We start from the raw sequence: 24,732 nt of genomic DNA, 5'->3' as shown, positions 1-24,732 counted from the left end.
CTATTAGTTTTTAAGTCAATGGAGACTTGGAAACTAGCAATCTATCTTTGCCAGTATACTAGCAAACCTGTAGAATATACTATAATACAGACATAATAATTTTTAACCCACTGCACTTCATACAGAGCAGAGCATTATGTTATTTTAATATCCTACTCCTGCAAACTTGCTCTCTAAGAAAGGAAGTGCTCTGCTGTTAACTTAAATACACACAAGACTATTCTGACAGAAAACCATGAGCCCAAGTGTGAATACCTGTAAGATTACAGATCACAGTTAATGTTGATGTTTTAAGAAAAATAATTTAAGACACTTTTTGAAGTGGCCTTTGGAAATCAAGGTTGTTAGAGCTGCTATGTTTAGTCACATTCCTAACTACAAGTGTGACAACTAAAACATAACATTCTTTAAAATGGCAACAGAAAAATGACATTTGAGCCATTGTTTTTACCTCTAAAATTTGCTGAGCTCGAAGTTCTTTCTCCATTCTAATTTGCTGGATTCGCTTAATTTTTTCCTACAAGGATAAGAAAATTATTTCTTTAAAAAAATATATATAAAGGAAAATTAATTTTACATTTGAAAAATGATGAAGTTTATACATACTTTTTTGCTAGTGACTTTCACCCATTTTGGTCAACTGCTGCCATATGTCTAGAAATTTTACTAGTATTAGATGTCTGGTATAACCCAGAAGTAAGTCACACCTAAGTATGCACAGGTGCTCACGTTTAAGTTGTCGAAGTTTTTTCTTTCTTTTTAACAATTTCACGAGGACCAGATAAATGACCAAGTAAGGAAGCTAGAGCATTCAAATTCCAGCTGACAATGATGGAGCTAGTTAGGAATGAACAGAAGGCTGAGCTATGCCATTAAATACATGATGTTTTGAAGTGATCTCCCTGACCAAGAACTAGCGAGATCTATCCAAGCACTGTTTGTGCCACACTTCTTGCAGCCTCTGTCAGGCCATCACGGTCCCACAGGCAGCACAGAGAGCTGAGCTCAGCAAAACCCAAAGCCCGTGCTCTGTCAGCCAGGAATACTCATCTACACGCAAGCTGGGTAATATGCTCAGTACAGTACACTTCCGTTTCTCCAGATTTTTAAAGCACGCAGGTAATTTGTGCTAACCTTAATATGTAGTTTAGGGGATGGAATTTTATACATGCGGTAACAAAAGAAGTAATTGGAATAGGAACCATGGGTACTACAACACATTTTAGCATGTTTCATCATGGTGAGAAGAAAATGATCAAGCTGTGCACTCCACAGATGGATGCTGGGCAACCATATTCTAATTTAATTTGTCTTCATGAATTAGTTCCTAAAATATGAACAAAGACTTATTACACTGATTGAGAAATGTAATCATTGCAAACACTGGAATTATTTCACACTACCTGTGCTGCATAGCTTTGTCTGTTAAATCAGCTATTAAAAATTCACTAGCACATTATTTGAGATTTTATTATTTCGAAAGAGCTGATTGAGCAACAGTGACTAGGACGGACCATTTTGAAGGAAAGCGCACACATCCAGCTGGACTTGGTGTGAAGTTCTAATAGCAAAATCCAGACTACGGAATAGCCCTGCAATCTGGGGGAGGCCTAGACCAGAAGCTTGAAAAGGAAGTCAACTAACTTCTCTGGAACAGCAGATGCTTTTCCAGCAGTGAGGGTAAAGCCCATCTGTACAGAATACACTGTTTTCTTCTGAGCTGGCCTGAGACTCTTAGAACACACACCACTTTCAAGTTCTACTCTCTGGAGAACACATAGTATGCACTTTATTGAAAAATAGCTAAAACCAAAACCAAGCTCTTAAGAAAATATAATCTAAAATATCTAACAGTAAAAAAAGCAATCACAGATGAGAAAGACATACAGTTTTCTGACAAATAGAGTTCCAATACATGAAGTTTTATAAACTCCAAGCAAATCCTACCAGCTCCTTAAACTCTTGAGAAGTCCAACATAATAGAACCTTATCAAGAAAATTAATTCAGAGGCCTTGTTCAGACAGTACCCAACTTTTTCCACCATGTCAAGCTCACAGCATGTACCTTAAATCTCTATTATCCCCCATTATAGTTTAAAACAAAACAGTGCAAAAGTTGAAAGCATGTGCTACACCCTGTCAACTCCATAAAGGTTAGAGCTGATACAGAACAAACTTTTCAGCAGAGATCACAATACGGAACTAGATCAAAGAAGAAGTACTCAGCACAGTGAAATCATGAGTTTTATCAAGTAACACATTAAGAAGGAATATGATGATGACAAACAAGGTCAGGATTTGATGTAATTGACAATTTAAAAATTTTTGCTCCCTGGACCCTTGGAATGTAAGGACCACTTGAAAATCATAGTGCGCTCCTTTAAAAAGCGTGCTTTCTTTAACAAGTATGGGCTGCCTTGAGAAGTGAACACAATTGAAACTGTCACAGTCTACAAAAGTACAGACTGGCAGAGGTTGGGAGGGACATCTGGAAGTCGCCTTGACCATGCCCCCCTGCCCCAGAAGGGTCACCTAGAACCAGTTATGAAGGACCATGTCGAGGCTGCTATCGAAAACCCATGTGGGAGGCTCCAGAGTCTCCCTGGGCCACCTCCTCTAGTTCTCAGTTACCATCTTGGTGACAAAGTGATTCCCAACATTCAGAAGGAACCTCCTGTCACTGGGCACTTCTGAGAGAAGTCACCTCTTTGCAGCCTCCCACTTAGCTATATTAGCAAGATCCTCCTGAGCCTCCTCTTCTCCAGGCTGAACAGTCCCAGCTCTCTCAGCCTTTTCTACTGTAACTCATACATGGCAGAGTGCAGTAGACATAGAGGGCAGCTCTACTACACTGAGTACTTTCTCAAAAAAAAAAAAAGGAAACATTTTAACTTACCAACAAGAGTTAATTGTTATCTATTATGGGGATATTTAAGGCAGTGTGCAGTGCCTGACCACCCTCTGGGTTGGTTAGCCTTTATTCTGATATCTAGCATAAACCTCCCAACTCGGCTCCAGTAGTTCCCTCAAGTCCTGTCACTGGTCACAGAGAGCAGGGATCAAAGCTGCCCCTCCCTGAGTATGCTGAAGACCACAATGAGTCTCCCTTCACTCTCTTCTTCTCCAGGCTGAACAAACCAAGTGCTCTCAGCCGCTCCTCTTAAGATTTCCCCTCCAGTCCCTTCCCCATCCTCACAGTCTTCTTTGGATAGCCTCTAATGCTTTAATGTCCTTTTTATATTGTGGTGCCCAAAACTGTCCCCAGGACCCAAGGTGAGGCCACCTCAGTGGCAGAGCAGAGTGGGACAAACCCCTCCTTGTCTGGCCAGCGATGCTGGGCCTGATGTCCTCCAGGGCAAGGATGCCCCTCCTGGGTGCCAGGGCACTGCTGACTGATACCCAGCTTGCCATCAACCAGGACCCCCAGATCCCTTCCTGCAGCTGCTCTTCAGCCTCTCATTTCCCAATTTATAAACACAACCAAGGTTGCCATTCATATATTTGAAAAAACTCTCCTCCATTGTCCCCCACATTTCTGGCAGCTCTAACTTCAAATGAGCTTTGGCCGCATGAATTTTCTCTCTACAGTGGCAAGCAGCATCTGTCATCTTCCCATGTCACCCATATCACTTACAGGCAAACTGATCTGAGTACTTTTTCCAAGTGTTGGGATGCTGAGACATTGAGAGGGGCTGGACCATGTCCAGAGAAGAAGGGCAACAGAGCTGGGGAAGGGGCTGGAGCACCAGGAACAGCTGAGGGAGCTGGGAAAGGGGCTCAGCTTGGAAAAACGGAGGCTCAGGGGGGAGCTTCTCGCTTTCTTAAACTCCCTGACAGGTGGGTGCAGCCAAGTGAGGGTCAGGCTCTGCTCCAAAGGAACAAGGGACAGGACAAGAGAAAATGGCCTCAAATTGTACCAAGGGAGGTTTAACTTGGATATTAGGTAACATTTCTTAATGGAAAGGGTTGTTTAGCTCTGGCACAGGCTGCCCAGGGCAGCAGTGGAGACACCGTCCCTGGAGGGATTTGAGAGATGTGTTGATGTGGCACTGGGGCACATGGGTTAGTGGTGGACTTAATGGAGTTTAGAATTTTAGGTAATAAAACTAGATTTAAAACATACACTTTGCAATCAGCATACCTAGTAATTTACTAAATATTTGAAGTACACCTTATCAAATTATTTAAAACATCATTTAAAGAGCTTATTTAGCAATTGCATAGTTTACCTGTTGCTTCATTATCTTTATCTGCTCCTTTTGCTTTCGCTTTTCTTCAGCTGCCATAATAGCTAACGAACAAAAGCAAACAATATCAGCAGAACATGGCAACAGACAGGTAACTTTTCATAAACACTTTTCAAAAAAATCCCCTAGCATGCACAAACTTGCACAAATAATGCTTACCTTGCTGTTTTTTTGCTTCTTTGGCAGCTCGTGCTTGTTCCTGCTTCTGAAGCTTTCTCAGTAGCTTTATCTGTGCTGCTTGCCTAGCTATTTCTATTACAAAAAGAAAATATTAAGTTCATTAAAATAGTTCTGTCCAACAATAAAGATACACGTCGTGTTCCAGACATCTGCACGTTGTAAAGACAGAACAGAGGATTTGTTTTGCACAAACTGGCATTTACAAAATTTTTCTATGAACCAGCATTAATGGAACATCATGTATCATTAACTGCATCAACAGTGCAAATGAACATGGATACTTTCTACATAATACTGGTTTCAGAGGAAAAAATCATTTATTAAGTGACAGAATCATGCCAATAATGCTGATTCATTTTAAAACCATTTTCTTCTTTCTTTTTAAAGCAGAAAATATTTGTTACAAAACTACTAAATCAGCATTTTATTCAGAAAGCATGGAATCATTTTTCCTTAGAAGTCATCTCATGTAATTATGTCATCCTTTTTTAACAATGAAGCAAGAGCACACTCACCTGGGTAACATGCCTCCTTCCTGTGGCTAGCTAAAGTCAGCCATTCTTATGCTCATCAGTAACCTCCCTGAAGCATTCTACTACCCTGTGACAGCATTTCTGAAATTTGAATTAACCACTTATGGACACACTGATAGAAGAAAGCGGTAGGAAGGATTTTCTAGAGGTTGAATTCAGCTTGCTTTTCAAAGGACTGAGGTCCAGGACCCACACGATAAAACTCCCCAAAATACCGTCAAGCTTTTTGCGGAGTAACTAGAGAGTAAGCTTTTAGACATGTCTTTACACATGCACCTCCTTTAAAAATTTAAAACCTATACAACAATAAACTGTTTACTGATCTTCAAGAAGTCTTCAAAAAGAGCATGTTACAAATATCCAAAATAAAATCCTGGATATTAATATCCTAGTGAGACAAATCATTCTCCTTTAGGAAAAACATTAACTCTTTATATACTGATACCCTCTCTTTGTGAAAATATGAACACAGTCCTTACCTTGAGCCTGAAGCTTTCTCAAAAGCTTTGTGTCAGTGCTGTCCAGAAATTCACCGCTTCCAACATTGGGAGGTCGGCCTTTGCGGCGTCTGGTCCTTGACTCCTCTCTGGAGTGCTGTCTCTCTGGATTTGGGGGGCGTCCTCTACGCCCTTCCATAGCTCTGATGCGGGGAATGACTTCCTCTTCCTTCAGAAGACACCACTGCACACCCTTTTAATTGACACATTTCACAGAGAGGTATTACAAACACAGATTAAAATAACCCAAAATCTAAGATGAGTTGTAGACGTTAAATATGCAAGTGCTGTGATGTATTATTTGGGCAGGACAATTTCTTTGTGATGCACAGAAGCCACATATTGAGAGACTATCACTAAAAACTTTTGTAAATTCTACCACCAGGAGAAAGATTTTAAAGACTATTTAAGCATATACAAAGTTTTTACCTAGTAGACATACCATTACCATGTCATTTTTAATTATTTCTCATGTAATGAAATTGTTCAACCCTTTCAAAATGGCAAAACAGATTCTTCCATACTATGTAAACTCAACACCAACTATTCTGCTTTCACATAATCCAATGCTCAACATGAATGAAAAAATGTGTCAAGCTACGAGGTGCTGTCTTCCAACAGAGCATGTTTACAGAAATTCTGGCATATGTAACAAGCAAAGGCAGTAATGTATTTTCAAATATTGCTTTTCAGTGTTGTAGAGCTCAACAACTGAGCTGAAAAAACACAGCATTTTAATCCTCAAGTTTCAGTTAGTACATCTGAGTTCTACCCTCATTCACTGCAGAACAGCTTCTGCACCAACTTGAATCAATGAGAAGTAATATCTAAGCAACCACGTATCTAAACTAAAGTAATGTGAACTATATTCTGTAACCAGACAAAGCATGCACTACAGTCTTTTGTGGCATCATGAATGTAAATTCTAAAATACTTTGTTAATGAAAATACCCAAGTTAATCCTCACAAAGGAACAGCTTTACTTCAACTGGTTACAAAAAGTAGAGTTTATTTCATCTACTGAACAGAAAAGGAGCACTGTCTAGGTGATCTTATTTAACTGAACACCAGTATTTCAAAATTCTACCATCTTCTACCATTTCCCTAAGCTTTTAAGAAATGCAGGGAAAAAACTGCAAGCTAAGCATCCTTCAGGACTTCTTCATAACTTGCCTTAAAAAGGTTTGTAAAAAATTTTGAAAACGTCTGCTAAAGCAAGAAGTTGGTAACTTAAAAAACTCCTTAAATGCCAGTTCAGAAAAAATATATTTAGAATGCTTTAGTTTTCACATTTTTATGTACATAAATCCTAAAATCCAAATTACTGTACCACAAAATAAATGATGTTTGCTTATTCTGTTAATTATTTCTGCTCATTCTTCACAATTACAGAGGTTCAGCATAACTTCAGCAAAAGAAATGGCAGTTTGTTAATGAGACATTCAGATTCCAAAGGAGTTATCAGTATCTGCAAAGATACTTCTCTAAAGTCTGAATCATACCCAGTTAGGGATCATCCCCAGAGTACAAGTCACACTTTGTTTGCACACATTCCCAAGGGCTTTGTTATTAATTGTGTTCTGCAAATGTACTGTTCAGAACCAAGACCGCATCATTAATGTGTGCCACATCATCATGCAGCACCCCTAAGGACCTTTTAATCCAAAATACTCACCTCTACCACTGGATTAGAGGTTAGTTCTCTTACTATCTTGAAGAGTACTATGTAACTTTTGTTTCTCTGACTAGTACTTCATTCAGTTTATTGAGGTAGATTTAATACTTGTACTTACTACCTACACCAACTTCCAACCTAGAAAACCTAATCTCATAAAATGTACATTCCAGGGGAGGCAAAACAGGTATCAAAGAAAAGGAGGAGAAGCAGCCATAGTTCAAAAAGTACCTTAGAACAGCAATGGAGATTGCTCTTGCCCTGTGTTTGTATTTTCTGCAGTTAATTATAATAATGGTATTACCATCACAGAAGAGTAAGAGAGCTACCAGATCATTAGTACCAGAGACCATGTTGGGTATTACATTTTCCTAATGCTGCCTAAAAGAGAAACCAGAGGCCATCAAATGAAGGGAAAAATGGTTCAGTAAGCAAAAAGAGCAGGTGCTTCAAGGGATGGGAAAAGACAGAATGTCCTGTCAAAGGGCACTGTGGATGCACAAGTTTTCACAAGTTTAAGAGAGGACAAGACAAAAATAGCCCAGAACAATGGCATTAAGGGTTAAGCAAGAGTTGATTGACCATCTCTATCTTGTGCTCAAACAACTTCTGAAATCTAACTCAAACCACATTTCTATTAAAGGAATGTACAGTCTGATAATCTGGGTTTTTGACATTTCAAAGAAAAAATATAGCGGTTGTGCCCTAACATAGGAGAATCACAGGCTTCTACAAAATTGAAGCTTTGCTACTCAAGCATTAGAGAAAAAATGGGAACAACACTGTGAAATGTTGTGGTTTATTGTTCAAACGAATCAAAATAATAACTTTACTCAATTTCTCACTTTCAAGCATCTACCCTGTACCGCAGTATTGTGCTGCCATCACGACATTTGCCAAGACACCAGACAACTATGCATGAAAGCAGAGTCAAGTTCAAATCCTGTTAATCAAGTTAATGAACAAATCCATAGGCACTTTGCAAGAAGCAAAAATCCACTTAAATTTCAGATTAGATTTGTGGGGAAAAGTTAACAACATAACTTTCCAAACTGAACTGCAGAACTGAGAACAGGACAAAGACTCCGGTACCTATCACTTAAACTCATGAGAACCCATATTTATTCTACCATCCCAAATCACATTCATACTAATCTTTATAAATCACAGCAGCTTAAAGCTGCCAGGTCCAGTCACTGAATCTTCACATTTGCCAAACTTCCATCATTCTTCCAATCCTACCGCTTTGTGGCCCACTTCTGCCAGATATCTTTCTGTTACAGCACTCAAACACTGCTTTGAATAACCCATAATATTTGGTAGTTTGCATACCACAAGAGAGAAACACAGGCACTAACAGAAGCAGATAATTCATGTACTTTTGGCTTGCTATAGATAAATCTTTAATAATATTGATTTAGCCTTAAGATAATTTTCTTCACATCTTGTTTCATCTTAGAGCTGTGTGAAACTTAGCCCAGGCACATGTTGCATGTCTTGAAAGATGACAGAAATGTAGATGGAAGGAAGGGAAGAATTATCACTAAGGGCTATACAGAATAATCAAAATTATCACAAAAGCAGAAACAAAAATTCTGGAATTACCTCCAGATATCCATGAAGATATAATATATTATTTTGAATCTGGATGATTCAAAAAACTTTAGTAAGAGGGTCCAAGCTCTTTATATAAAGTATCAGTACCCCACACGTTTCACTAGACAATATTATCAGCTTGAGTGTAGCTCCACTGTTTTGTAACTTCTCAATCACACATGAAATGTAAACACATCTTAGCACATCTGACAGAGCTGCCCTCAGTCTCTTTTTCTAATACGAAAACTTTTCCTTTGTCTACCTACATCTCAGTGGAACCTATCAAAAACCACATCAGTACAAAGTTCAGTGATGATATGGACAGCAAACTAACGTTGACGTTGCCAGTCTTGCCTATAGAAATCTGCCCCTCACACTGCCTTGATTCTCAAGTTTTACAGATCACAGGGCAAACTGCAAATCAACTAAAGGGAGAAGACAGATATAACTAAAGAAGACTAATGAAGTAATACAGGCAACAGACACAAAAAAGGGAACAGGGCAAAAAGAGAGCAGACACCCTGCCATTACATTACATCCCAGTAAAATGAATTATTTCAGTCAAGACATGCAGGTACATAAAGAAGTTCTTAACTACAGGAACTTGTAACTGCTGAAGGCCGAACATGGAGCAAGTCGAGCAATGTTTTAGCCAGTAAGCTAGGAAGCCCCATCTAGAAGTAGCTGCTTCCCATGAATTCAGCCTTGAATGCTTTTCAATCTGTACCACACAAACATTACGTATTTCTACAAGGTATTACAAGAACTTAAGGCTTAACTTGAGCCTGAATTCAAGACTGTTGAGAGCTGTTGAGTAACATGTTCAGAACATTCATCCTTTAAAGAAGCAAATACCTGCACTGAGAAAAGTCCAAAAACTTTTGTGCACATCCTGATGAAATGGCAACATGGCCAAAATACAGTAACACGGCATGGCACAAACACAGTAACAATTTCCTTAATATTTTGGTTTTACTTATCCTGGTGTGGTTTATCCACACACTGTCAAACAGTTTTACCACTGTAAAGCATAACTGGTATAGTTCTGCATCCCCATCTGTAAAAGCGTCACACTTCAGGATGCTCAGACAGTATTCTTGATGCAGGAGACACTTGTATATAAAACCATGCAGTTTACATATATATACTAACACACACATACACACGTACATATATTATGCACAGGAACACACTAACAGACTGGGATTTAACATCTACACATAAATTACTATTGATATGAGGCTGTATACAATAAAAGAAGAAACAAAGCTTTAAGTCAGAAATACCTGAATGCTAAGACAAAATACATAGCTCCAAGTTTTCAAACTAGACCAAGCCAGACTCAGAGCTGATCATTAAAGCACCCTCCAAGCAAAGCCGCCAAAGGCGGTTCTCAACACAGTCGAGGATCAAGCTCTCTCCACATCTGAATCTTAACTACTGTTAAGAACATGTGCAGCTTTTAGAAATAGGTAAAAATAGGTTTTTAGCTAAAAACAGGTAATGTTTCAGATTGTAGCAAGAATTATTTCACCTAAACTTAAGTTAATGCTCCTTGGATCAAAAACTTTACTTTTTAAAAAGTGGATACCTGCGGTCCATCTCTGGCTTCATAGAAGTCACCCACTCCTATTTTTGCACTGAAGCTGAAATTGTCCCTTGAGATATCCATTATTCCATTTCTGCTGAGATACTGAAAAAATCACATATTTTTCCACTTCAGCTTGTAAATAATTACAACCCAGCTTTGATGTACAGCTAACTTTGTGAGTGTAACATTTTGCATATTCTGTCAAAGGGATACATGTTTTAAGACATCAAATCAGTAACAGACCGAGACACATTACACCTCACATCACAGAAAATAAGTATCTCTACTGGAGAATAAAAAATTATACATTTTAATTGCAAGCATGTTTACTAGCATTAGAACACAGAAGTTAAAAAATTAATGCACCTTTACTACTTCAGGATACTGCCTCAGCTTCTTTCCACAAGGTGCAAAATATGCTACTTCTCCTTGAAGACGACCACCGAAGTTTCTTATTCGGGTTTCTCTTTGCCAGCTAGAGTAACATGAAATAGTTGCATACAACAATACACTTTTTAAAAAACAAGTAATTTGTGTCAATTTAAGAATTCTACCAAAAAAAAAAAAAAAAAAAAAAAAAAAAAAAAAAAAAAAAAAAAAAAGGAAGAGGAAAATGTGACTAGAGTAGAGTATCATATATCAAACAGACCACACCAGAAAATTTTATCATGCAGATTGTCCGAACTGACTAAATACATGTATGTATTTTTATCAAGCGACTTACATATTACCAGATTTTAAACAGCTTAGAACTATACTTTAGGAAGTTATCTGGAGCCTTATCGGTTCAGATCATTACGAATAATTTCCCAAACAAAACAGCTAAGAGACAGGTCATGTTTGCAAAAGAGCAAATTTAATGCACAAAAATTAACACATGAAATATGCTGACACTTTTTAAAGAGATTCAATGTCACTGGGAGTCAGAAATCTAAGTTGCTGAAGCTCTTTCCTTATTCAGCCTCAAAATTTTTTAAACTCATTTCTTTACCAATGGATTTTTGAAGGCATTATCTCACTTTAAGGAAAGCCAGGTAGATATGTAACATACCCATAACTGAGAGGAACACGCAGCTCCCGTTCATCTGCTACTCTTCGTCTTTTTGAAATACCTAAAACAGAATCTCTGATTAATACCTAACAGAACTTACAAAAGAAAACATGTTCCTAAAAACATTTTATGTTTCTATCCCCAAAACAAAAGAGAACTGTTTTTCACTCTCACCATTACGTACCTCAATTACCAAGAAACCTAATGTCCTTCTGAAATACATTTTCCTCTAAGTTTCCTGTAACCTCATACTCTGAAACTGTAAACAGAAAACCTAATATCCCATGCCTATCTGCTTGTCCTGTTTACTGCTCTCAAATATGATTAATTTAATTTCTTGCATTCCCGTTTTTCTAGATAAGACCATATATATTTTTTTTTTCCAGTAAAGAAGAGGCAAATAAAAGCACACTTCACTTTAAAGATCCATATTTCAATAAGTTTAGTCTTCCTAGAACACTGTCTATAGAATGCAAATGCCAAATGCAGAAAATTTTCAGAACTACTTCACCTTTTCCCATTTCAAACAGATGTTGTGTTTGGTGCCTGTCAAGCAACTGACACTAACAGTAGCCCAGAGACAACTGCCAAACGTGGCGTTTTTTTAGTGTGAAAGGCCTTCCTCAGGCATCTCAGACACTGACAGGATAATTTAGGGTAAAAATCTTCTTGAGCTGTCACCCTTAGGACACGAAATATGCACACAGACCACCTTTTGGAAGATGCACATCTCAAAAAGGTAGTTTGGACCTTTTGTCAAGAATGTAACACACCTCTTCCCTGGGAACAGGCATGAGTGAGGGCCATTACCAGACTGACCCCTGGCACTTGCTCCAGCCTCTCCTGGCAGCACAGCACCTGCTGCCAAGGGAGCTGCCAGCAGCTCCTTCCAGGTGACGTGAGGAGACTCCTAGAAACAGCACCAAGGAAATGCCTGTGTGCAAATCCCAAAATTTAGGCACAGGTCTGCACGCTTAACTTAACATGACTGACTACTGCACTATTTTGAATGGTCACAGTGCAGGGACCATTCAAAAGAAGAGAGGCTGCTTTTCCAAATACCAGTGAAGTGAAAAGTCCAGTGCAAAACAGATAGAGGGAAGAGACACAAGATCCCTTTAGTGACTGACCAACTCTAAGTAAAAGGTTTACAAAAGTAATTTTGTAGTATTACGTTGATTCTTATTAGGTGATTCTTAGGTGTAGTATAATTATACATAAAGAAGGACATAAAACTTATTTATTCTACCTCCTAGTCCTGAAAACAGAAAATCTGCCATCACACTTCTCAAAGCATCCCAGATCAACACAGATCCCTGAGAAAAACGTTATCTTTTTAATCTACCCATTTGGATTACTCTGAATCCATATGAAATCTTTTATAAACTGTACAGTTAACAAGGCTCTTTCTGGGATAAATATTAGGTAGATCACATTACACTGCTTCAAAGCTAATGCTCTTGTATGACAAGGAATGAAGCTCCTATTCCACTGACTCCACATCTAAAAATCGATTTATAAACAGATGTCCTCATTTGAAAAAATCTGCTTACATGTATGTTAATAAACATCAAGTCTCTAATTCAAAGTAGGAAACATATGATTTCATTTCATTGTTACCATGCAAATTAAGAAATGTGACTTTCAAAAATGCATTCTTTACTGTAGCCACTGTAATTGCTGAATCTTACTAATTTACTAAATTAAGTCATAAGCACCATACAATATAAGGCAAACGCTAAATGTACTTTCCATGAACATTTTAAAAATAAATCCTTGCTCATAATCCACAAATTCTACTGAGATTTTTCAAAGAATTATTAGAAAATTATTATGTTCTAACAAAATATGGTTACAAAGTTTGCCGAGGAAGCAGCAAAAATTGAAGCTTCAGAACACAAACTAGAATGTACATAAATCAGAAGTAAGAATAACTAGTTTCGAATAAAATTGAGAATTCCCAAGACTTAATAATGAAGAGTTTGAATGTAATAAATATAAACTCTGGATATTTATTTCTATCTTCTCTCAAATAATTACACAAGTTAAAATGTCCTAGTCTAAGTGTGATGTTCTAGTCTGGAGAACTTGCAATTTGGCTGACAGATCTTAATGACTGCTTCAAACACCCATGAAAAGATCACAGAGTCAACCAATGGCCAAAGCCAGAAGGGATGTCAAAAGACACCTGGTCCAGCATTCCTTGGGAAAGGAAGCTTTGCCATGATTATCTTGTACCTTGACCGACTAGCATCTGAAAACCTCAAGTGAGGAGGACTCTGCCACATCCCTGGGGTGGTGTTCAGTGAATCACTGTTCTTAAGGAAAAAATCTTTTAGAGCTGTCACTTGATAGCAGCACCTGGACTATTTTTGCAACTACTTTTACAACACATGGACCCTGGCTATCACATGGTAGTCTAACAGAAGACAGTGAGATACCACAGTGTGTACTTGGCGTGAGGGTGGAGGCTCCCGTCCCGAGGAACACTGCAGGCTGGGACTCAGGACATAAGGCAGCTGGGGCCGAGCTCGACGTCTTTGCTACTTGGAGATTAAGAGGGGTGGAATGAGCTGTAAGACCACTGGAAGAGCCCTTCACAGAGGATGAAGTTTTATTCAGTTTCAGCGGGGTTTTTTCTCCCTCAGTGTCGGTATCCGATTCATCTTGGTCTTTATCGTCCTCATCATCTTCCTCAGACCCTTCTGTATCTGACTCAGAATTACTGTCAGACTCTGTTTAAAGAAAGCGTGGCAAAAGGCTCGTTATGTCTTGGAAACTACTGGCAAGTACATTAAAGTTGTAACACTTGCAAAGTCTTTCATTATATATGCTCTTTTAATAGCATCTTTTGAGTATAAATAGGAGGTTCTAATTAACTACCTAAACTTTAAAATTACTACAAATATGACAGCATTAAGTAATTCTGCATGATAATACTGCAGAGATGCAGTATTTCACTGTTTACCCCAGAAGAGGCTACAGCTAAATCATCCCATTAGCCCAGCAGCAGCTGGGCATTACCCCAGGAAGGGCATTTCACAGGTGTGAATTCCATCCTGAAAACAACAGAACTGGATACAGACTGAAAGGGGTGAGAATCGAAAGTATGGCCATCTGGGCAAAGGAAGAGTAAGAATCAAGAAGAGCCACGGGAAGGAACTAAAGGTGAGATACAGTCCTAAGATAAAAAGATTACTACAGAGTGTGTGATGAGAGGGGGAAGAGAATGATGAAGGTGGAGGCTGTACACAAGAGATATCAGCACACGGGACAAAGCAGTGACTGTGAATACAGTCAACTCTTTAAAACAGGCCTTGTCATTCCAAATTGCATAGCCGTTAAAACCATCCAATTACTTGCTCATGGACTACTGTGCTCCTGCATGAGGCACAGAAACATGCTTTTCTTGCCACTCTTGACAATTTGAAGGCCCTTGTTTAGTCCCTCTGTGGTTAGGAAACCTGTTTTGCCTGGTCTCTGTATGCCAGTATCATTAACCATGGATCAGCCTCGATGTCAATCCCTTCCTGAGCACTTTGTCACACCAAGCTGCAGGCTGGGTGACTAATGTGGAAGGCAGGTCTCTGACAGCCTTTCCAAAAGGCTAAGCAGCCACCTTACCAGGACAGCTGACTAGATTAGCTGACTGCATTAGAACACCGCAAACATGATTTCTGGACATGACACATGGAGAATGAGGACGCATGTGCTAATTTCAAGGATATGTGTAGGGCACTGTGTGGGCCATGCTGGCCTAGTATTTCCTGCCCCTATTTTAAAATATGGTGGGAAATGCATTTTCCTATTAAAAAGGTTAAACCACCTGATTGGCTATCATCAGAATCATCTTCTTCATCATCCTCATCTTCATCTTCATCATCGTCGTCATCATCATTTGAGTCGTCAGAGTCTTTACTGCTGGGGGCATCTGAGTCTACCCCTCTGAAGTGCTCCACCACCAGTTTTGCAGAATGAAGGCGGTGTTGGGGTTTTACTGCGATTACTGCATTATTGCTGGCTGCTTTATCCTTTCCTGAACCAGGTAACACAGGAGAGGTAGAGGGCATAACAGCTGTCCGGTTACCAGTTGTCTTTTTCCCACATGCACTCAAGTTTATTGGCAAAGAAAAGGGGGCGCTACTAGAAATGGCTACACTTTCATTGATCTTGGTCTGGGGTTTCGGTTTCGTAGTGAGTGCAAGAGGAGCCTCCTGGATGACACTCTGAATAACTCCATTGGGTTGGTGATTACCTAAAAGTGCATTTGTCAGGAATGGGTTAGAATGGTTATTTTCCAAGGATGTGAGTTTTTGATGAGCTGGTGAACTAGATGTTGGTTTGGGGCTTGACAAAGCTGCAATAACTTTCTTCAGGCTCCTAGACGATTCCTGTTTCTTTAGCTGTGCTGCTGGGAATGTCTGTTTATATTGTTCCTAAAGAAATAAGAAGACAGAGGAGTAAAATGTGGAGGTGTTTGTTTGGCTTTCTTTGGTATTCAGGCAGGTGAGCTCTAGGAAATTTTAAACATTAGTTAAGCCATTTTTAGAAAGTCAAAAGCAGATACTAGGTACAACAGAAGAGACGAGTAACCACTAGTTACACAAGTCTTGCATGATTTTTTCACTGTAAATCAAGTAGGGAAAGATGAATTCAACTCAAGATGAAGTTGATTCGAATTAAGCAGGGAAACTTTCTCACCTGCTACAATGCTCTAGACAGAGACTTTCCTAAAGGTTTTAATCATTGTGAAAAAGACCATTTTTAGAAAGATACTTACTACTCTTGTGTACCAGCACAGGAAAACCTCATATTACTTAATTCAGCATAAAAAAATCCCATTCATGAATGTACAGTTACCTTTAATAATTTGTTCTGTTTAAAGCACAAGGTAAATACAACACAGTAATGGCCACAATACTAGAAAACGAATGGAGGACTCCCAGTGTAGAAAAGTTTTATTTTAAAAAAATGAGGGAGAAGGTACTACTCAGAAATCCTGTGATATGTTAATTGTTTAACTGAAAGAGTAGTACTTGAAATTCTTAGTAATAGCTCAGAAATGCATGTAAAGCTTGCTGTGTCTTTAGTCTAAAGACTCTTCCAAAGAAAAAAGTCCACATCATCTTCCATAGAAAATATAATAAAATGGATAAAGATGGTACAGTTTAAAACAAATTTTTAAAAATAAAATCAAACACAATACATTCTTGGAAGTTATTACCATTTAAAACTAAATACGAAATTATGAAGACCTCTAAAATAAATATTCACACAGCACATACCTCCAGTAAAAGTTTTAGAGAAATCAAACTACTAAATGTGTGATCTATCACCAGCTAAAGACTCGTAACCTAAACTGAAAGCAGAAGCCTCTCTCAATAGCAAAGATGTATGTTCCCATAATTATAATTTATTTAGCTACTCCTGGTAAGTGACAAGCTTATTTGAATTGTACCAAGTAACAGGAAATTGGAAAGGAAAACCAGTTTATATCTCCTAGTCTAGCAATCAAAATTAAGTATTTTTCAGTCCTCCTTGAGGGCTTCTGTGTTAGCTGTCAATCAGAACTGAGTTTACTACTCCTGAATACTACTTAGTTTAAAACAAAATTTGAAAAAGCAGAATAATAATAATGACAGTTGCCTTGGTAAATGTACTTTTTAATATATTTATTTTTGTATATATCCTAAGCCTCAGTGTTTGTAAAATAGCAAATTTTTATTCTCTTGTAACCCCCCATTCAAATCTCACTGAATAGAAAATTCATCAGCAGTCACCTTAATGACTATTAACAAAAAAACAAAAAAAATCCAAACAAACAAACAAACAAACAAAAAAAAAAAAAAAACACCAAAACAAACAAACAACACCAAACCAAACCAAAAACCCAAACCAAACGAAACAAAACAAAAAAACCCTGAGGATTTAAAAGTTTTAGAAGCCACAGAACTGCTAAGACAGACATATAAACTTACTGTACAGTTCTGACCAGTAAAAAGGAAGATAAATTGAGTGAGGGTGTTGAGGCCCTGGCACAGGGTGCCCAGAGCAGCTGTGGCTGCCCCTGGATCCCTGGCAGTGCCCAAGGCCAGGTTGGACATTGGAGTTTGGAGCGGCCTGGGACAGTGGGAGGTGTCCCTGCCACGGCAGGGGTGGGACAGGGTAGAGCTTTAAAGTTCCTTCCAGCCCTGGCCATTCTTTGATTCTAAAAAAACTATTGAAACGGCCATACTGAGTTTTTACAGCAATCAGTGCATAAATACCTGTCTTTAAAGAGCAAACTAAACTCAACATTACATCGAGCATTTTTTTTTTAAATGGCTTCCCGCTTCTTTGTTTAAAATCATTGTTAAAATAGGTTATTTCAATTACTTTGACTTGAAACTATCTAACTTGCAAGAAAGTGAAGCTGTGCTTACATACTAGGTACGTGAAGTATTAGATCAGCATTTTGACTGAACCTAGAAGCACAGGAAATATCTCCAGGTCACACAATTTACCCATGAGCACTTTTTTTATTTTGATATTGATTTCAGATGCATGCTGTCCTTAAGAGATGCATGACCCATACAGTCTAGTTCATTTACACAATTCAGAAATCCAGATCAACTCTAAAAACACAAACTCTCATGACAATGAAAATATATATACATATAATTTTAATACACTATATTTAAAAGAGCTCGATGGCACGTTACATCTTTTTAAGCAGATGACACAGGTTACAAATAATTAAAAACTTCACTCACCCGTTTAGATCTAACATCGCTGGTCAAAGTGGTAGATTCTTCAGAGGTATTTTTATTCCCTGCTTTGAGTAGATCAGGGGAAGGAACTATGAGTTTTAAACAGGTCTCCTTTTTGGCTTCATGTACCAAAGACAAAGGTTTCACATTAGGAACCAATCCCGTAGACTGTATTACACTTGTGTGTTTGTTCACAGATTCCTCCTTTGCCTGAGAGCTTTGAAAAATAAACGGAAGCTGCTGTGACAAAACCTGAGGCTGCTTCTGCTGGGACTGGAATGATGAGTGAGTCTGGGAATCAGACACAAGAGGTATCTGCTGGTGTGTTCTTTTTTCTTGAGACTTTTCCTGCGATTTCTGTCCATCGGTTTTTGTATCTGTTACACCACTAGGCATTAGCACCTGCAAAATATTTATTTTTGATTCTTCATTATATAAGTTAAAATCCTTTTTAAAAGGCTAAACATATGATCAGTCTCCCTTAATTACAGTAGTCTTGGAAGAGAACGAACAATTATAATTTTTTAATCACTCTTGTAATATATTTATTGTTAATTTTTGTTGTTTTCCCCCCAGACAGTTCCAGCACGTGACAACAACGTTTACTAGAGAAGGAGTATTAAACCATGGTTGTTCTTAAATGTATTCCTGACTAAAAACCTAACAGGATACCAAAGATTCCAATCTTATTCTATTACTAGGGAAAAGTAGCCACTCTACTAGGAAAAAAAGCAACTGCCAAAGCAATAACCACAATGATATATTTTCAATTCACCACCTGCACACAGTACTTAATTTCTTTGTATTTCCTACTTTATAACAAAAATAACAGACTACCAACTGTAAACTGTAAGAAGTAAAGAACAGCAATACACAGACGTGCATGCACACAAAAGAACCAAAAAACCACTCCCAGAAACCCCACAAACAGAAAACCTCGAAGCAAAACTAAAAAGAATATTCTTAGCATTTATTAATGTGCAGTTAAATAACTGTTGACTATTTGTTCACAGACTTGAGTTGGTCCACTTGTCACAAGCAGCTTGCAGCAACAAGACTGTGGGCAGCAGAGTGAGGGGTTATACCTTGTTCTTGCTTTTGTGATGCGCTTCATTTTCGGAATCAGATTCATCATCTTCACTCTCTTCAGCACTCTGGTCCTCCTCCTCCTCCTCCTCTTCATCCTCCTCTAGGTCATCAGAGTCACTACTACTGACACCTTCACTTGAGGTGTCTGATGAGGAGCCTGAATCACTGTCGCTGTTACTAGAGCTTTCCACTGCTTTTTTCCTGGGCTTCTACCGGGAAGATGAATTCTCTGTTAATGCTTCAGTTTTACTCTGTTATATAATCTTATTATTACACATAATCTTTGAAACAAAGGAAAGTGAACTTTGGAGTAAAGTGATCTGCAATACTTAAAGAGAAAGTGCTTCACAAGACAATGAAAATTAAAAACTGGTCACAAAGTTCCACTGAAGTCTTTTTCTGACCACTGCTGACATCACTACCTCAACAAAGCCAAATGCCAAATTTAGGCCTAGAACATCGACCTAGAATTTGGGTTTAGTAAACCTCCACAGAACGTGCCGATTCCAAAAAAATTCATACACAAAACTTGTACTTCAAATTAGCGCAGAAAGAACAGCAAATATTAGGTTTATCAAAGTTTCAAGTGACACATTCATTTAACTACTTTCACAGTAAGAGCTGTACAGCAATGTACAGTTTTGACGACTGAAAAGAGTATGTTCATCAGATTGCTTCTGGGATTTGCTTCTGAAAAATGGACCAGAATCTGCTGAAATACTCTGACAACTACATTACACTGAATGTAACTCTAGATTTTCATCAGCTGTAAAACCAGTTTGATACCAGCTTTGCTTTTTTCTTCTTTTTCTTAAAACTAAATAAATATTTTAGCCATTTTTTTAGATACCATCCTCAAAAAGAAATTAAAACCAAGGAGATGACTGAAGAAATCAGAAGATTAATACTAAAAAAACTAAAACCCTAAAGAAAAGAACTTTTAGAAAAGTATATAAAAAGGTTTTAAAATAAGACATGCTTTTAAGAAGAGGCAAATGTCACACTTTGAAATTCAAAAGCATAATATCACTTGTACAAGGCCCAGCTCTAATAATCATCCTAATGTTGGAATTCTCAGAGTAATTTCTGTGTTTTGATACAAAAGGTTGTTGGAATCATTATACTGACAAATACTAATTACCTCATTAAAAATTTCAGGCAAAAAGAAGTTATGAATAACAGCATATCAAGTAAGATTAGGGACAGGAAATACCATTTCAGTATTAAAAAATTTACTACAGGAACTTAGGAGACAGACAACCTGACATTCACCTGCATGAGACAGAAGACTTAAAAGATACGGAACACAACATTCTTAAGAAAGGTACTTGCACATTGAATCTATCCTTTTACAGCACCTCAGTACTTAGTCAAGTAAAACTGGAGTTTGTAATTAGTGTCTGCATCAAGAAATCTATCAACAGTACCAAATTTACACTTAAAGACAAAAGGCAACACAAAGGAGAAGACAGCAACGCTGACAAACATCCTGACAGAAATTGGTGATGAGAACCAAAACAACAAACGCACCAACCAACCAACACCACAAACAATAAGCAAAAAGAGGTAAAATTTTCTGAAAAAAGCAAAGAGCCAAAAAGTACCTTTTTGGAAGGTATTTAGAGATATTAAAAGAGAAATTTATTTCTCTTTTACTCTGCCTAACTGCAGTAATAGTCAGAAATATAGGAACACCATCTGGAAAAAGCTCTACCTCTGCTGTGCACCACAGAAAGAAAGCTAAATTTTGCATGTAGATACCCAGGATAAAACCATAATTTTAGAAAGAGCCATTTTTAGTATTTAAGCCTGAAAAAAGTCAAAGATTTCCCAAATACCTTAAACTAGCTTAATACTTCCAAAAGCTGTCAACTGTTGAACACGAAGAATGTTTTGAGGGAAAATATTCTTAATAATTTCCCTAATATCACTACACAATTATAAGTAACCATTTCAGTGCTAACCCCTATTTTTATGCAGATACATCAAGCACCAGCTGTCCTTTGAAAATACCAACCTCTCACCTTCAAACATTCAGACTTGGTAGTTGAATGTAGTTCAGTAATAAAAAGAAAGCAAGAAGCCCAATTCACTCACAAAACAAAAATAAAAAGATATAAAGAAAGAAATTATTTTAGCCTAGATGGCTAACAGTAGAAAATTACTCCATTAGCTTCTATTCTGACAGTAATCACCTTCCCAGTATACCATTTTCTGTGCTTTACTTAAATAATTTTGATTCCAAGAGTAGCAAAGTTCTTAGAGTGCTTAGGTCAGTATATAAGGTTTACTAACTCACTGAGACTACTTATGTCTTTCATATTAGATGGCAAAGATTATTGCTGAAACACAGCAGTTAATAATAGTTCTTTCTTCTGGTAAGTAGGAAATGACTTCCAGAAAAACATTTTTAACTTCTAAAAATTTTCTTTTTGTTTTCATAAGATACATGAAAACCTAATTAAATTCACAGAAATAATTGATAATGTTCTAATTGTAATACCAATATATGTATATATATATATATATATATATATATACACACACAATGTAGTATAATAGTATCAAATGTTGGTGTTAAAAAAGCACTTAAAAATAAATAAAACAAGGTGTAGGACACAGCTATTAACTTATTAACTAGTGAATGTAGCAGTAATAGTAACTTTTATTTCACAAGTATGTCAAAATACCCCCAAACAATTAAAAAAAATTCAAAAGCCAATACAGGCAAAAAATCCCTACAGAGACAAGAGTACAGATCTCGCTCTAATAAATCGGATCCCAAACATTTTGTACTCAGAAAGAAAACTTTAAAATGCTCCTGTGTGCAGAACACTTATCGTGTCTTTTTTTTTGTCTGATTCTTCAGTTTCTTTCTGTGCACTTACCTTATCTTTGATTTTGTCAACCCTGGTGTCCAAAAGCTGAACTTTGCTTTGCTCCTGGTTGTATTTGCGTCCTCCAGCTCCTGAGGTTACAGTTTTCACTGGTCCTGCCAATGTTGCAATGCTAGTGGAGAGCATGGATGTGCTGAGAGCTGAGATTGCAGTGGTACTGTTGCCATTCAGTGATCCATTTATACCTAAAGATGACAGATTTACAAACTGACATTTAAAATAAATCTGGAGTAACCAGATAATTTCTTTCAGATGCACCAGTCACACTAACATTCCATAGACACGTAAAAAGATCCTAGACTACCTACAAGTTATTCGCCACATGTACTAAAACTTACCATCAAAGTGTCACTCTGATTTGAAGTTATTTTAGTTTAATCATACAGAGGACCCATGATTTAAAGGCCAAACACATACTTGGGTATGTATCATCTTTACTTAACAGAACCAATTTTTATAGAACTGTTTAGGAATAGGAAGAATGAGGAAAGTAAAGCTCGAATTCCACTTTTTTTTCAGCATGTGCAGAAGTTCAATATGATTATTTCCTGACAACTTCAGCCTTTACCTTTGTCTGTATTGCTCCGACTACTTTTTCCTGTAGCTCTTGAGTGGAATGAAGCAGAATCATGATTCTGTGCAGGAGGAGCAAACAGTGTGGGAATTCCCAGGAGTGGTGGGAAAAAAGCTGCCCCAGGACGAGAGTGCATGTCTGCTGTTCGCCACCATTCTGAACCGCAAAGGAAATAAAAACAAGCTTCAGTTGTTCTAATACTGTATTTAAGTATTTCAGTAAGCATATTGCTATATGTAATCCAGAGCAGATTAACTAAATCTAGAAGAACAAAACACCTAGGAACTTCTCAATGCCATACATTTCCTGCAGCAACTCTGGTCTTAAGCCATTAAAGCCATTCTGATAAAGACTGCAATGCAGTTTTATTTAAATGCATTCTGAAAATTAATACTTAATAGAAAGCTATAAGACATTGATCACCCCAAAATGAAACTGCTAGTCTTATAAACTAAATCAGCATTCACAGATGACCCTTTAACATTTATTATCTCAACACTCTTCCGGCATCAGAACTATGAAGTAACACAACAGCTTTCAGTCAACTCTGCAATCTGAGTCTTGCAATACTCCAAGGCCTCCACCACAAAACCGTATCTGAAGCTGTTTCCGATGGAAAGACCTATTAAACAGAGGAACTGCTAGCTACCCAATGGCAAATCAACAGCCACTCTCCTTGAGTTTGACACTGCATTGCAAAAAAAGCGGCCTCTATTTTTTTTCCTGTAACAACCCTATTCAAACACCCTGGTTTCAACTGGTGGTCCTGCTTCTTGCTTCAGTATGAGTAATGTCATCTCTCAGACTGGGAGGCTGGCAGACAAGATGAAGATGAGACATGATGAAGAGGCTTCTGGTTCCAGCCAGGACAGGGTTAATTTTTGCAGCAGCTGGGAGGAGGCATGGCCAGGACCCAAAGGTTATTCAAATAAATCTCACATCACTGGCAGGGGAAAGAGACTGTTCCAGGGAGAAGGGCTCTCTTCCCAGCTGGTACACTGTGGCAGAGGTCAGGAATTTTCTATTGTCAGGAAGGGGGGTTCCATGTGAATATTTTGTTTCTTATACCCTCTGTCAGTACTGCTGCTGTTAACATTTGTTTTCTTATCTCATCTCTGTTTCCAGTAAATCGTTCTTATCTTGACCTGTGACCTCTGCCTTTTGTGCCTCCAATTTTTCTCCCCAGCCCTCTTCAAGGTGGTGGTGAGGGGCAGGGAGGAAGTGAGTGGCAAGGTGGTCTCAGTGGGAACACTAAAGCTAGATGAACCAGACTGTAAAAATTACAGGTAAAATGTAAGCACAGCTGGAGCCTTAAACAGCAAGGAGACTGAAGCTAATACGAAAAGGAAAATGAACAGGGGAAGTGACCAGAAAAAAAGTAAACAGAGAAGGTATTTGAGCCACTACACACCTGGAAGGTTGGGGAAGGGCAGTACAGAAGAGAGCAGGCACAGTACAGCAAGTTAGAATGTATTTATAGGGTAGGACATGGTAAGAATATCTAATAGCAAAGATGGCAGACAAAAATCAAAGGCCTAGAAATTCTGTAATCCTGGTAGAGGAAATGTCATAGGAGTTTCAGAACCAAACTTCAGCTTTAGAGATAGCCTGAACACAAGTATGGAAAACAAATCACGGAATTCTGAGAATGTAAAAGCATACATAACCAGAAGAACAATGTAGTCCCTAATGGAGAGAAAAAGCAGGAAAAGACTGACATCAGAGAACATTAATTTGTGCCATCCTTTAACAGAAGGAGCATCACATCAAAAAGGACAGCATGAGAAAGACCAAACATTCCCTTTTTTCCAGGTTTTCCAGGTGACTCCCATTATCATCAAAGGCCTCTGCACACTGACCACGCTTCTGATGCACTTCTACACACAAACCATTAACTTGTCCGTTAATCCTACTTTTCCCTCTACATGTTTTAAACACCATTACTGTGTTTGTGTATGCAAGAAGTAATTCTGAAATGAGTTCCTGACTGCAGTAACTCCTATTAGGAGTTAGGAACGCAAGGGCATTCACTAGCATTTTTCATTTACTAGCG

General features: G+C 38.0%; 1 protein-coding gene across 16 annotated transcripts in view; it reads right to left on the bottom strand.

Annotated features, from left to right (window-relative positions):
• BAZ2B (bromodomain adjacent to zinc finger domain 2B) overlaps positions 1–24,732 on the bottom strand; it is a 108,343-nt gene that overhangs the window by 29,770 nt on the left and 53,841 nt on the right. For 6 of the 16 annotated variants that reach the window (XM_040068952.1, XM_040068953.2, XM_058421264.1 and 3 more), the window contains 13 exons: positions 22,674–22,835; positions 22,097–22,290; positions 19,205–19,417; positions 18,123–18,521; positions 15,197–15,806; positions 13,812–14,105; positions 11,371–11,431; positions 10,686–10,869; positions 10,320–10,421; positions 5,440–5,650; positions 4,407–4,499; positions 4,230–4,291; positions 452–517 (listed from right to left, as the gene is read on the bottom strand). In XM_040068952.1, the coding sequence (XP_039924886.1) occupies positions 452–517; positions 4,230–4,291; positions 4,407–4,499; positions 5,440–5,650; positions 10,320–10,421; positions 10,686–10,869; positions 11,371–11,431; positions 13,812–14,105; positions 15,197–15,806; positions 18,123–18,521; positions 19,205–19,417; positions 22,097–22,290; positions 22,674–22,835 (2,651 nt within the window). The remainder of the gene's footprint in view (positions 1–451; positions 518–4,229; positions 4,292–4,406; positions 4,500–5,439; positions 5,651–10,319; positions 10,422–10,685; positions 10,870–11,370; positions 11,432–13,811; positions 14,106–15,196; positions 15,807–18,122; positions 18,522–19,204; positions 19,418–22,096; positions 22,291–22,673; positions 22,836–24,732) is intronic. The other 10 variants (XM_040068959.1, XM_040068960.1, XM_040068961.1 and 7 more) reach the window with 4 other exon arrangements.

The sequence above is a fragment of the Hirundo rustica genome, chromosome 7 (assembly GCF_015227805.2).
Source record: "Hirundo rustica isolate bHirRus1 chromosome 7, bHirRus1.pri.v3, whole genome shotgun sequence".
In the NCBI taxonomy this organism is placed as follows: Eukaryota; Metazoa; Chordata; class Aves; order Passeriformes; family Hirundinidae; genus Hirundo; species Hirundo rustica.
This window is presented reverse-complemented; position numbering and strand designations above follow the sequence as displayed.